This window comes from Suncus etruscus, chromosome 11, assembly GCF_024139225.1.
Source record: "Suncus etruscus isolate mSunEtr1 chromosome 11, mSunEtr1.pri.cur, whole genome shotgun sequence".
In the NCBI taxonomy this organism is placed as follows: Eukaryota; Metazoa; Chordata; class Mammalia; order Eulipotyphla; family Soricidae; genus Suncus; species Suncus etruscus.
The window spans coordinates 58,914,251-58,928,692 of NC_064858.1; the positions used below are offsets into that span (position 1 = coordinate 58,914,251).

At 47.6% G+C, this 14,442-nt stretch overlaps 1 protein-coding gene across 1 annotated transcript; it reads left to right on the top strand.

Annotated features, from left to right (window-relative positions):
- Positions 1–8,092: 8,092 nt before the first annotated feature.
- Positions 8,093–13,259, top strand: LOC126022089 (uncharacterized; the record flags this gene model as incomplete). The annotated part of the gene is made up of 4 exons (XM_049782946.1): positions 8,093–9,074; positions 9,192–9,314; positions 10,251–10,441; positions 13,146–13,259. Coding segments are annotated over 4 exons (1,410 nt in total), but the record flags the coding sequence as incomplete, so codon positions are not given.
- Positions 13,260–14,442: the final 1,183 nt, after the last annotated feature.

Consider the following 14,442-nt stretch of genomic DNA (forward strand, 5'->3'; position numbering starts at 1 on the left):
CTCTCAGTACCACTTTTGCTGTGTTTCATAGGTTCTGATAGTTTGTGCCTTTGTTGTCATTTGTTTTCAGGAAATTTTTGATTTTCTCTTTGATTTCATCTCGGACCCAGTGGTTATTCAATATTAGGCTGTTTAACTTCCAGGTATTAAAGTTTTTCTTCTGTGCCCCTTTGTAGTTCACATATAATTTCAGGGCCTTGTGGTCAGCTAAGGTAGCCTGCAAAATTTCTATCCTCTTCATATTATGGTGGTATTATTTATGTGCCAGCATGTAGTCTATCCTGTAGATGTCCCATGTACATTAAAAAAGAATATGTGCCTTTCCCCAGGGACCCCGGCTGGCCGGCTGGAGGAGTGAGTGAGGGAATTTCTGTCTCTTTGCACCGGTGTCTGGGTCGGACCCTTTCCACAGGGACCCCGGCGGGCCGGCTGGAGGAGTGAGTGAGGGAATTTCTGTCTCTTTGTGCCGGTGTCTGGGTCGGACCCTTTCCCCAGGGACCCCGGCTGGCCGGCTGGAGGAGTGAGTGAGGGAATTTCTGTCTCTTTGCGCCGGTGTCTGGGTCGGACCCTTTCCCCAGGGACCCCGGCGGGCCGGCTGGAGGAGTGAGTGAGGGAATTTCTGTCTCTTTGCGCCGGTGTCTGGGTCGGACCCTTTGGCGGGCCGGCTGGAGGAGTGAGTGAGGGAATTTCTGTCTCTTTGCGCGCGGCATTTGGGACGGACCCTTCCCCAAGGAACCCCTGCGTGCCAGCCAGAGAGGGTTGAGTGACTCCCTTCCCCCAGGTGGGTGACTAGAAAGTCAAGTTGAGCGACCCAAACAGACGGGAGAGATAGGGCCAGCCATCTGCTCTCGCAGGGGAACTAGAGCAGTCCACCTCCCTGGACCCTGGAGTGGACCAGGGACTCCCCAAGGGTGAGGACAGAGCCTGAAGAGTTGAACTGAGGGAACCCTTCAAGGGAGGCGTGGAGGGGGCGGAGCTCCATTGACTCCCAGAGAAAGGAGGGGGGACTGAGAGCTAGGCTCAACAGCGCCAGTAACCATTGTGGCCAGGAGTGGAACTGCACCGCTGACAGAAATAAGGAGCAGAAAGGGACAAGACCCACAGCAGGAAGGCTGCACTCTAGGTAGCAAAGGGGAGGAAAAAGGGCTAGGCCCAACAAACTCACCCAACAGGCCCCTCTAGAAACACCTTCAGGAAGGGGACCAAAGCAGGCCAAAATTAGAAGCCACAGCACTCCAAAATACACCATTAAATACAAAGAACAATGCGTAAAGCAAGGAAATCGCTAATAACTGGAGACACCATGACAAACCCTATCAAATTTCCAAGTCCACCAAAGCGCACAGATCCACGGGAAGAAGACCTAAAAGCAGTCATGAGGAAGGAAATGCAAGAATTACTAAAAGAATTAAAAGAAACCCTAACAACCGAATATAAAAAATCCATGGACGAACGAATCAGCCAAATTAAAGAAGAAATGTCAAAGAACATGAGAGAGTCCATACAAAAAGAAGTGAAGGAATTAAAAGACAAGGTAACAAGCCTTACGAGCAGAAACACAGAGTTGGAGAAGCACATAGAAGAACTCGAAGGAAAACTGCAATCAAAAAATGATCAAGAAACCAACAAAGAAATAAAAGGCAAAGCACTGGAAGGAAAAATCCAATATCTAATCAACAAGGACAAAAGAAACAATCTAAGAATTGTGGGTATACCAGAAGGGGAGGAAATAGGGAAGGGGGTAGAACAGGTAGTCGGGGAGATAATAACAGAGAACTTTCCCACCCTCTGGAAAGACAATTCAGGACAAATCCAAGAAGTCAAGAGAGTCCCTAATAAAGTAGACCCCAATAAACCCACACTAAGACACATAATAATCCAAATGGCAAAAAACAAAGAGAAAGAGGAACTCCTGAAAACAATAAGGGAGAAAAAAAACCTCAAGTACAAAGGAAAGGACATAAGAATCAAACCAGATCTCCCATTTGAAATAATTCAAGCAAGAAGACAGTGGAATGACATATTTAAACGACTGAATGAAAGAAATTTCCAACCCAGGGTCCAATACCCAGCAAAACTATCATTCATATGGGAGGGCAGACTAAAAACATTCTCAAACATGAATGAACTTGAACTATTTGTGCAAACTAAGCCGATCCTAAGCGACTTACTCAGAGAAGTATTACACAATCCAAACCCCCGATTGTAACAACAACCACTCCACACAATACAACTGCACAACAGTCCTCTCTATCAATAATTTCCCTAAATGTAAACGGACTAAACTCTCCAATTAAAAGACACATAGTAGAGAACTGGGTTAGGAAAAATAAACCGGACTTCTGCTGTCTGCAAGAAACACACCTACAGCTACAGGATAAGCACAGGCTTAGAATAAAAGGATGGAAAGTAATTATTCAGGCCAATGGAAAACAAAAAAGAGCAGGGACAGCCATTCTTATATCAGACCAAATTGTATTCAACCTCAAGAAAGTGATCAGAGACAAAGAGGGTCACTACTTACTGGTCAGGGGAACATTAGATCAAGAAACACTAACCCTGGTCAATATCTATGCACCTAATGTAGAGTCACCAAAATATGTGAGGCAACTACTGGCAAACCTGGAGAAACACATGAAGGGAATTGTGATAATAGTAGGGGACCTCAATACTCCACTATCACCACTGGACAGATCCTCCAAGCAGAAAAATAGCAAAGAAATAAGAGCTCTAAATGAAAAATTAGAAGATTTAGGGCTAACAGACTTATATAGAGCCCTCCATCCCCAGAAAGCAGAATACACATTCTTCTCAAACACACATGGAACCTTCTCCAGAATAGACCATGTCTTAGGATACAAAGCCAACCTATGTAAGATCACAAAGGTAAGGATAATTAGAAGTACCATTTCAGATCACTATGCAACAGAGCTTAAAATTGATGTCAAGAAGAAGCAATGGAGGAAAACTAATACCTGGAGACTAAACAACATGCTGCTTAACAACAGCTGGATCAAAGAACAACTCAAGGAAGAAATAAAAAGATTCCTTGAGACAAATGACAATGAAGAGACAACATGTCAAAATCTATGGGACAGAGCAAAAGCAGTAATTAGGGGGAAACTCATAGCAATACAGGCCTATGTCAAGAAACAGGAAAATAACAAAACCAACAGTTTAAAAGATCACCTCAAAGAATTGGAACAACAGCAACAGAGAAATCCAACCACAAACAGAAGGCAAGAAATAATAAAAACCAGAGCAGAAATAAACAATATCGAAACTAAGAAAACAATACAAAAAATCAATGAGACCAGGAGTTGGTTTTTCGAAAAAATAAACAAGACAGACAAACCATTGGCGAGACTCACCAAAAAAAAGAGGGAAAACACCCAAATCACTAGGATCACAAATGAAAGGGGAGAGATTACAACAGAACCCCAAGAAATACAACATATCATGAGATCATATTATGAACAAGTATACTCAAGTAGGCTAGAGAACCCAGTAGAAATCGACAGATTCTTGGACAAACACCCCCCTCCAAGACTGGAAAAGGAAGATCTAGAAAGTCTAAACAGACCAATCACTTCAGAGGAAATTGAAGAGGTAATTAAAAAACTCCCTAAGAACAAATGCCCAGGCCCAGATGGATTTACAGGTGAATTTTATCAAACATTTAAAGAAGACCTATTACCACTGTTCCAAAGGCTTTTCCAAACCATAGAAAAAACAGGAATCCTCCCCAACTCCTTTTATGAGGCTAATATCACACTCATTCCCAAAGAAGGCAAAGACACCACCAAAAAAGAAAACTACAGACCAATCTCACTAATGAACATAGATGCAAAGATACTCAACAAAATCCTAGCAAACCGAATCCAACACTTCATCAAAAAGATCATACATCACGACCAAGTGGGTTTCATACCAGGAATGCAAGGTTGGTTCAACATACGCAAATCAATAAACATGATACATCACATCAACAACATGAAAGACAAAAACCACATGATCATATCAATTGATGCCGAGAAGGCATTTGACAAAATCCAACATCCTTTCATGTTAAAGACACTCAGCAAAATAGGGTTAGAAGGAACCTTCCTCAAGATAGTTACAGCTATCTATGAAAAGCCTACAGCCAACATTATACTTAATGGTGAGAAACTAGAAGCATTCCCACTAAGGTCAGGAACTAGGCAAGGCTGTCCACTCTCTCCACTCTTATTCAATATAACCTTAGAAGTGCTAGCAATAGCAATCCGACAAGAGAAGGGAATCAAAGGAATTCAAGTAGGGAAAGATGAACACAAGCTAGCTCTATTTGCCGACGATATGATGATATACATCAAAAACCCTAAAGAGTCCACAGTAAAACTCCTAGAAACAATCAACCAATACAGCAAAGTGGCTGGATACAAAGTCAATACACAAAAGACAGTAGCGTTTCTATATACAAACAATGAAGTTGAGGAGAGAGAGATTAAAAATACAATCCCATTTAGGATAGTATCAAAAAATATCAAGTATCTAGGAATAAACCTTACAAGAGAAGTGAAAGACCTTTACCAGGGAAACTTCAAAACACTTCAGAAAGAAATTGAAGAAGATCTAAAGAAATGGAAGAACATCCCATGCTCATGGATAGGTAGAATTAACATAGTCAAAATGACTATCTTACCCAAACTTCTATATAGATTTAATGCAATCCCTATCCAAATTCAGACACAATTCTTTAAAGAAATAGAACAATCAATCACAAAATTCATCTGGAACCACAAAAGATCCAGGATAGCCAAACACATACTGAAAAACAAGAAGCTGGGAGGCATCTCCTTACCTAACTTGAAACTATACTATAAAGCCATAGTAATTAAAACAGCATGGTACTGGAACAGAGACAGGAGCTCAGACCAGTGGATCAGAACAGAATTCCCAGACATAAACCCCCAGATATACAGCCAACTAATATTTGATAAAAGAGGCAAGAATCTGAAATGGAACAAAGAAAGCCTATTCAACAAATGGTGTTGGTACAACTGGAAAACCACATGTACTGAAAAGGGAAATCAGCCCCCCCCCACCAACCTTGGTGGGTGCCCCGCCCTTTAGGGAAGTTGTCACTGCTTTGGCCCCACCCTTAAGGAAGTCGTCACTGCCTCGGCCCCACCTCTACCCCTACCTCACGAATCATTGGTGTTATCGTAGCGGAAGTCCAGCCCTCAAGGACTCTTTTTCCCCTCCCACTTCCCATCCTATATAAGGGGGTGACGAGGAACCCACGAGGTCTTTGGTCCCCTTTCTATTCTGGGGGAACTTTGACCCTGGCCATTTGACTGGTCAGTATTAAAGCACTTTTTCAAAGCATCTGCTGGAACTCATAAGCCTCTTCATTTCTCTGCGCCGGGTAACTAAATTAGGACTTCCGGACCTTTCAGTTTGGCGAGCCAGCCAGGAGATACCAGATCTGCCCGGAGCGGGGGTAGTGAACGGACCACTCGGTGGGTTCTAATTAATGTAGCTTGTGTTGTTGTGTTGTTGGTTGTAACTTGTTGTGAGTAGAAGCTAGCACTGTATCTTGTATCTTGTGTTGTTGGTTGTAACTTGTTGTGAGTAGAAGCTAGCACTGTATCTTATGTTGTCGGTTGTAACTTGTTTCGGGTAGAAATTGGCAGTATACTTTATGTTGTTGTGACTGGATGTGCATCAAAAATGGAAGTAGGGAAATGGTAGGGTGACCGAGGACCTGAGAGTCCCCACTCGAAGTGGATACCGGGTGGTAGTGAATTGACGAGTTCAGAAACTATAGGTCACGACCCTGGAGGGCCCCCAGGAGTTCGAGTTTGCAGCGGGGAAGACGTTCCCCAGGCTGCTGTGGTGAACCTTATTTCTATTAATTAGAGATTTCTGTTTTTGAGTTTTGCTCCTCTGTTCTGTCTTGTTCCATTGTAGTTGTGTCGTGTAAGTGTGTAGGTTCTGTAGATGTGTGTTGGCTTAAATTCTTTGAACTCTTCTATCCTCACCTCCTTTGCCCCCCCCCAAATCTTTTCCTCATCTACTCCTTTGATTTACTGTTCTCATTATGGGACAGAAGCAGACAACTCCTTTGTCCCTCACTCTGGACCACTGGTCAGAAGTGAGGACTCGTGCACAAAATCGTTCCCTAGCCGTAAAAAGGGGCAAGTGGCAGACATGCTGTGCTGCTGAGTGGCCAGCCTTTCAAGTTGGATGGCCAAAGGGGGGGTCTTTTTATATTTCCCTAGTTCGCAGAGTGAGAGACATCGTGTACCGACCGGGGCCGCATGGACATCCTGATCAAGAACCCTACATTCTCATGTGGGAGGACCTCTGTACCAGTCCCCCTGACTGGGTGCGGCCATTCCTTCCCCCCCCAAACCTTCTTCTTTACAGCCGCTTTTGGAGCCTACGATCCTACCCATGAAGGAGAAAAGGGAATCGGAGTCACAGCCTAAAGAGGAGCGAGCTGTGCCCCGCATTTACCCTGACACTACGGACCTATTTCTCTTTGAACCCCCCCCCTTACAACCCATCTGCTCGCACCCCTTCCGCTCCAGCAGGGGAGGCGACTGCAGAACCCCGTTCCCCATTAGATCTCTCCTTAGCTTCCCAGCCTTCCCATGTGCTCCAGGGGGCTGGGGGAGGAGCGGCTTCCCACGTGCTCCAGGGGGCTGGGGGAGGAGCGGCTTCCCACGTGCTCCAGGGGGCTGGGGAAGGAGCAGCTTCTCACGTGCTCCAGGGGGCTGGGGGAGGAGCGGCTTCCCACGTGCTCCAGGGGGTAGGGGGAGGAGCAACTTGCTTGCCTCCATCATCCCCAGAGTCCTTGCCGGATGAAAGCCAGCGAGCAGGGCCAGCTGCGGGAACCCGCAGCAGGCAAAAAGATTCGACATTTGGAGCTTTGCCAATCATGCCGCTGAGGCCAGTAGGGCCCATGATGGACGATGGGGGGGGGGGGGGGAGATGCCTGCCCTCCAGTATTGGCCCTTCCCCACGTCTGACCTTTATAACTGGAAGCTTAACCATCCCTCTTTCTCTGAAGACCCCACTAGGTTAATTAATCTTTTAGATTCTCTGATGAACACCCACCAGCCTACTTGGGACGACTGCCAGCAGCTGCTTCGTACCCTGTTCACTACTGAAGAACAGGACCGCATTTTGGCAGCAGCCCGGAAAAATGTGATAGGATTAGATGGCTTGGTGACAACCAGACCTGATGTTATTGATGACTCTTTCCCCTTGCGGAGACCGGATTGGGACCCCAACACATATGAAGGTAGGGGGAATCTGTCCACCTATCGCCAGACTCTCATGAGAGGTCTCCGGGAAGCGGCTAGAAAGCCCACAAACCTAGCCAAGGTAAAAGAGGTAATACAGGGACCCGATGAGCCTCCCGGGGTTTTCCTAGAAAGGCTGATGGAAGCCTATAGGAGGTATACTCCTTTTGATCCAACCCCTGAAACTCATCAGGATTCAGTCATTATGGCTTTTGTAGGACAGTCAGCAGCAGATATTAGAAAGAAACTCCAGAGGCTGGAGGATATCCAGGGAAAGACTTTACAAGATCTAGTAAAGGAGGCTGAGAAAGTGTTCAGTAAGAGAGAAACAAAGGAAGAAAGAGAGGAGCAACTAGAAAAGGAGAGAAGAGAGTGGCAGGAGAAGAGAGACAGGGAAAGGAGAAAAGCAGAGGAGAAAGAGAGGGAAGAGAGAGAGGAGGGAAGAATGAAAGGACAGAAGAAGGAATAAGGAACTGGCAAGGGTCTTGGCAGTAGCAGTAGACAGATCTAGCACAGGTCAGAAAGGTAGGGACCTGGGCCCACGAAGACGCCGACCCCTGGACAAGGACCAATGCGCTCGCTGCCGCCAGAGGGGACACTGGGCTCGGGAATGCACCCAACCCCCACGATCCCCTCGTAGCACCCAACCCCCACGATCCCCTCAACCTTCAAGGACCCTGGCCCTTGAATCTGAATAGGGGGGTCAGGGCTCCAACCCCCTCCGGGAGCTCAGGGCTAAATTTAAGGTGGAGGGGACTCCCATAGACTTTGAACTTGACACAGGGGCAGTATACTCGGTCCTAAAGAAACCTTTGGGACCCCTCTCTAGTAAGCAATCCTTAGTACAAGGAGCAAATGGAAGTAGCTATCGTTCCTGGACTACTTCCCGGACTATGGACTTGGGGAAAGGAGAAATCAAGCATTCTTTCCTGGTCATACCAAACTGCCCCTCACCTCTAATGGGACGAGACTTGCTAACCAAACTCAGAGCCCAGATAACCTTTGAAGAAACTGGTCCAGAAATTGCTTTTCTTAATCCCAGTGTTCAACCACTTACCACCTCCGTCCTGACCATCAGGGCTGAGGATGAATATAGACTATTTACAAATGACCCCTTGCCAGTTGAAAGCCAAGACACCGACTTTTGGTTGAGACTAGTTCCAGAAGCTTGGGCCGAAACTGCTGGACTGGGGTTGTCTACCTTACAGGCTCCAGTAGTGGTAGAGTTAAAAACTACTGCTGTCCCTGTGAGAGTTAGGCAGTACCCCATGAGTCAGGAAGCGAAGAAAGGCATAACTCCTCATATCCGGAAACTTCTCCAACAAGGGGTCTTAGTAAAATGTCAGTCAGCCTGGAATACTCCATTACTCCCAGTTAAGAAGCCTGGAACTGGGGACTATCGGCCAGTACAGGACCTAAGGGCAGTTAACAGCCAGGTGGAAGTCATCCATCCCACTGTGCCAAACCCATACAATCTTCTCAGCACCTTAAGTCCTGAAAGAGTATGGTATAGTGTATTGGACTTAAAAGACGCTTTCTTCTGCCTGTCTCTACATCCAGCCAGTCAACCCTTATTTGCTTTTGAGTGGAGTGATCCTGAGGCAGGAATTTCAGGCCAACTAACCTGGACCAGATTGCCTCAGGGATTTAAGAACTCTCCTACCATCTTTGATGAGGCCTTGCACCAAGACTTAAGTCTCTTCCGCAGCCAGCACCCCCAGGTAACCCTGCTCCAGTATGTGGACGATATTTTACTTGCAGGAAAAACTGAAGAAGATTGCAAGCAGGCCACCCATGACCTGCTGAAGGAACTTGCTCGGCTAGGGTATAGAGCATCAGCTAAGAAGGCGCAGCTGTGCCAGAGAGAGGTGACGTTTCTGGGATACATGCTACGAGGGGGAAAGCGATGGCTGACGGAGGCCCGGAAGAAGGTCGTGGCACAGATCCCTGCACCTACTACTCGCCGGCAGTTACGTGAGTTTCTGGGGACGGCAGGTTTCTGCCGCCTCTGGATCCCTGGTTTCGCCAACTTGGCAGCCCCACTGTACCCCCTCACAAAAGGGGATGCCAAGTTTGAGTGGACCCATGAATGCCAAAGGGCGTTTGACTCTATCAAAACAGCTCTGCTCACAGCCCCAGCCCTGGCCCTCCCTGATGCTAGCAGGCCTTTTACCTTATATCTAGAAGAGAGAGGGGGAATGGAAAGGGGAGTGCTGACACAGACGCTAGGTCCGTGGAAAAGGCCGGTTGCCTACCTATCAAAGAAACTAGACCCAGTGGCCAGTGGGTGGCCTAAATGTTTGAGGGCAATAGCCGCAGCTGCACTTCTGGTAAAGGATGCAGATAAAATTTCCTTGGGACAAAAGCTGACTATAATAGCCCCTCATGCTCTGGAAGGTATAATTCGACAGCCCCCCGACCGTTGGCTCTCAAATGCCCGTATTACCCACTATCAGAGCATCCTTCTAGACAAAGGCAGAATAACTATCGGCCTACCTGTGATTCTCAACCCGGCCACCCTGCTCCCTGAAGAGTCAGAGACACCAGTGTTGCATAACTGCCAGGATTTGCTGGCCGAAGAGAGTGGGCTGAGAAGGGACCTACAGGACCAGCCATTAAAGAATGTCATATGGTACACAGATGGGAGTAGTTTTCTCCAAGATGGAGAGAGACGAGCTGGGGCTGCAGTGGTGAGTGACCATGACGTTATCTGGTCCAAATGCCTGAAAGAGGGGACCTCTGCTCAGCGAGCTGAGTTGATAGCCCTTACCAGAGCACTAGAAATGGCAGCAGGAAAAAGGGCAACCATCTACACAGATAGCAGATATGCTTTCGGAACTGCCCATGTCCATGGCGCTATCTACCAAAGGAGGGGACTCCTGACATCTGCAGGAAAGGAAATTAAACACAAAGAAGAGATATTGCGTCTTTTATCTGCTCTTCTCCTACCCAAAGAACTGGCGATAGTTCACTGTCCAGGTCATCAAACGGGAAAGGAAACCGTCGCGTCCGGAAACAGAAGAGCTGATGAAGCAGCAAAGGCAGCGGCATCCCGCATGAAGGAGATCCCTGCACTTATTGTTACTGAACCTGACAACCTCCCACCAGTGTCAACAACTGTAGACCCCCTTTCTGAAGAACCAGAGGTAAATCAGTATCTGCAAACTCTTCACCAACTCACCCACTTAGGGGCCAGAAAAATGATGGAGTTAATTAAGGAATGGCCTCGGGTACCAAAACCAGAGAGGCTAAAGGAAATGGCGGAAAAAATTGTAAGGTCCTGCCAACCTTGTCAACTGGTAAATGCCTATCCTACTAAGATGGGAACCGGAAAGAGACTGAGAGGGGAGAGACCAGGCCAACATTGGGAGATTGATTTCACTGAAATCAAGCCTGCCAAATATGGACTAAAGTATTTGCTAGTCTTTGTAGATACATTTTCAGGATGGGTGGAAGCCTACCCATGCAAGAAGGAAACAGCCCAGGTGGTGGCTAAGAAGATATTAGATGACATCTTCCCCAGGTTTGGACTTCCTCAGGTAATTGGGTCAGACAACGGACCAGCTTTTGTGGCCCAGGTAAGTCAGGGATTAGCCAAGACCCTGGGCATAAATTGGAAATTACACTGTTCGTATCGCCCGCAGAGCTCAGGGCAGGTAGAAAGGATGAACAGATCTATTAAGGAGACTTTAACCAAATTATCTCTAGAGACTGGCATAGGGGACTGGACTACCCTCCTACCTTCTGCCCTCTTCAGGGCTAGGAATACCCCTTTGCCCTCTTTGTGTAAACTAACTCCTTTTGAAGTGTTGTATGGTGCTCCCCCCCCGGTGCGAATGCTTTTTGAGCCTTATGATGTTTTCTCTCCCCCCTCCACTCCCTTAGCAGCTCGGCTGGCTGCCATCGCTGCCCTACAAAGCCAAGTCTGGAAAGAACTCAGACAGGCATATGAACCCGGAGAATTGACGGTGCCACATCCCTTCAAGCCGGGAGACCAGGTCCTGGTGAGGCGGCATTGCTCGCGGACACTGGAGCCTCGGTGGAAGGGACCCTATGTCGTCCTTCTGATCACCCCTACTGCTGTTAAGGTGGACGGCATTGCCTCCTGGGTTCACGCCTCCCATCTGAAACCTGCCCCTGCTGACCTCAACCGTAATGAGTGGAAAGTGGAGCGCACCGAGAATCCTCTCAAGATTCGAGTCCGGCGAACGCACTCTAGCCCTGATATGCCCTCTGACTCTAACAATGCTCCTCCTGGCACTGGCTGAAGGAGGACTCGATGAGCCCATAAGCCCAGAAGAACTGGTAAAAAAACTATTTGGAAACCCCTGTGACTGTATGGGAGGCTATCAACTCAACAGTAGGCTCCTGTACACTCGAGCAGTAGACTGTGGAACTAGAATTGCTTACCTCCAGTCCCCTACTTCTTCCCAAGGGGGGGGAAAACCAGAATGGGTGTGTAGAGAAAAACCTCAACCCTTGCCTCCCTCTTCGGGGGGGAAGTGCCCTGCTGGATGTGTGGAGCTTACTCAAGTTCACTCCCGGTGCTATCGGGAGTATCGAGAGTGTACCAAAAATAACCGGGCATATCTGGTGGCCAGACTCACTGAAACTTACAAGGGGAGCATAGGAGGGAAATGGACAGTTAGTAGCTATAGATCTCCCTATGGAGCCGCAAGTTGCATGGCTGAAGTGGGAGACTTGGTCTGCTGGCCCCTAAAGGCACCCATTCACATCTCGGATGGTGGAGGGCCAACAGACCAGGAAAGAGAACAAAAGGCCATAGACTGGGCTACAAAGGAAGTGGAGACTAAAATGCCTAAGTGGCCCCGGCACCCCTCCCTCCGACCCCGGATGCCTGCTGAGAAGTTAGATCCAAATACTCATGGCATCCTAGAAGAAACTCACAAACTTCTTAATTTCTCTAACCCTACTCTAGCTGCTGATTGTTGGCTTTGTATGAGAATGGGGGAAAATTGGCCTTTGGCTATCCCTGTCCAACTAGGTAATCTAACCTTTGCTTCTTCTAGCTGTACCTATGTCAAACCCTTTAAGGTAGTCCCTTTTAGCTTTGAATCATCTGTTTGCTATTCGCATAATAGCACCGAATCTGTAGACCTGGGTCAGGTAGGGGCTACTCAGTGTTCAGAAGTCCTACCTGCTCCCTCTAGCCCAGGGTGTTTACCTCCGGGACGGGCATGGATATGTGGTGGAAATTTGGCTTACTCTCTTTTTCCCCAGAACTGGACCGGAATATGCGTCCCAGCATTAGTGCTCCCCAACATTGACATCATCCCGGGGACAGAGTCCATCCCCTTGCCTAGCATAGATCTCTTAGGCGGCACCCGACGGTCTCGATGAGCTATAATGTTCCTGCCCCTACTGGTAGGGCTAGGGGTAGCGGGTGGACTAGCAACCGGAAGCGCAGGGCTAGCCATATCAATAGACAAATATAACAAACTCTCGCAAAAATTAATTTCAGATGTGGAGACAGTATATAATTCCATTAATGATGTGCTGGACCAGCTTGACTCCGTGGCTGAAGTGGTATTACAAAATAGGCGGGGGTTAGATCTGATCTTGGCAGAGCAAGGAGGGCTTTGTGTGGCCTTGCAAGAAAAATGTTGTTTCTATACTAACAAGTCAGGAATAGTGCGAGACAGGATCAGACACCATCAAGAGGAGCTTGCCCAAAGAAGAAAAGAGCTATTAGATGGTCCCTTATGGTCCTTATGGGGTGGGATTCTCCCCTATCTAATGCCCCTACTGGGACCCCTTCTGAGCCTTTTACTTCTGGTAGCCATTGGTCCATGCATAATCAATCGGATAACTGCGTTCATACGAGCCCAGGTTGGGGACGTTAAACTTATGGTATTACGTCAACAATATCAAGAATTAGCTCAGGCAGATAATTTTGACCAGGAATATCAGGAAGTGGAGGCCCCTGACCACATTGACTTCTAGGATTAGAAGTTTTACTACAAGGAGTGGGGAGATGAAAAGGAATAAAATCCATGCCGGGTTTTACTTAGATCCATGCCGGGTTTTACTTAGGTTTTACTTAGGAAAGGACCACATGTTTACAAGCTTGCGTCTAGTGAAAAGGAAGTCCCGCCTTTACCCCTACCTCACCCAATGATCCGCGCTATCGGGCCGGAAACCCTACCTCACCAATGGTCTGCGTTATTGTGGCGGAAGTCCCGCCTCTACCCCTACCTCACCCAATGATCCGTGCTATCGGGCCGGAAACCCTACCTCACCAATGGTCTGCGTTATTGTGGCGGAAGTCCCGCCTCTACCCCTACCTCACCCAATGATCTGTGTTATCATGGTGGAAGCCCAGCCCTCAAGGAAGTGCATCATTCTACTTCCTTCTCCTCCCATTTCCCATCTTATATAAGGGGGAACCAGCTGTAGCACGCGGTCTTTTCTGGCTTTGCTCTGTGGGAGGAAGCAGTAGACCCTGGTACCAGAATAAAAGAATCCACCTGAGCGTTTGCTTGAGTTGGTCTCCCTTCATTTCTCCGCGACGGAGCAGAATTTGGAATCCTCGAACCGGACATTGGCGAGCCAGCAAATGTGTGGAACAGAATCAAGCACCATCAAGAGTAGCTGGCCAAGATAAAAAGCTATTAAATGGTCCCTTATGGTCTTTATGGAATGGAATTCTCCCCTATCTAATACTCCTACTGGGGCCCCTCCTAAGCCTTTTTACTTCTGGTAGCCATTGGCCCATGCAGGGTTAGCTCATGCAAATAATTATGACCAGTAATATCAGAAAGTAAAGGCCCCAAAATCACATTGGCTTCTAGGATTAGAAGCCTCCAGTACAAGAAGTGGGGATTGAAAAGGGAAATCAGCCCCCCCCCACCAACCTTGGTGGGTGCCCCGCCCTTTAGGGAAGTTGTCACTGCTTTGGCCCCACCCTTAAGGAAGTCGTCACTGCCTCGGCCCCACCTCTACCCCTACCTCACGAATCATTGGTGTTATCGTAGCGGAAGTCCAGCCCTCAAGGACTCTTCTTCCCCACCCACTTCCCATCCTATATAAGGGGGTGACGAGGAACCCACGAGGTCTTTGGTCCCCTTTCTATTCTGGGGGAACTTTGACCCTGGCCATTTGACTGGTCAGTATTAAAGCACTTTTT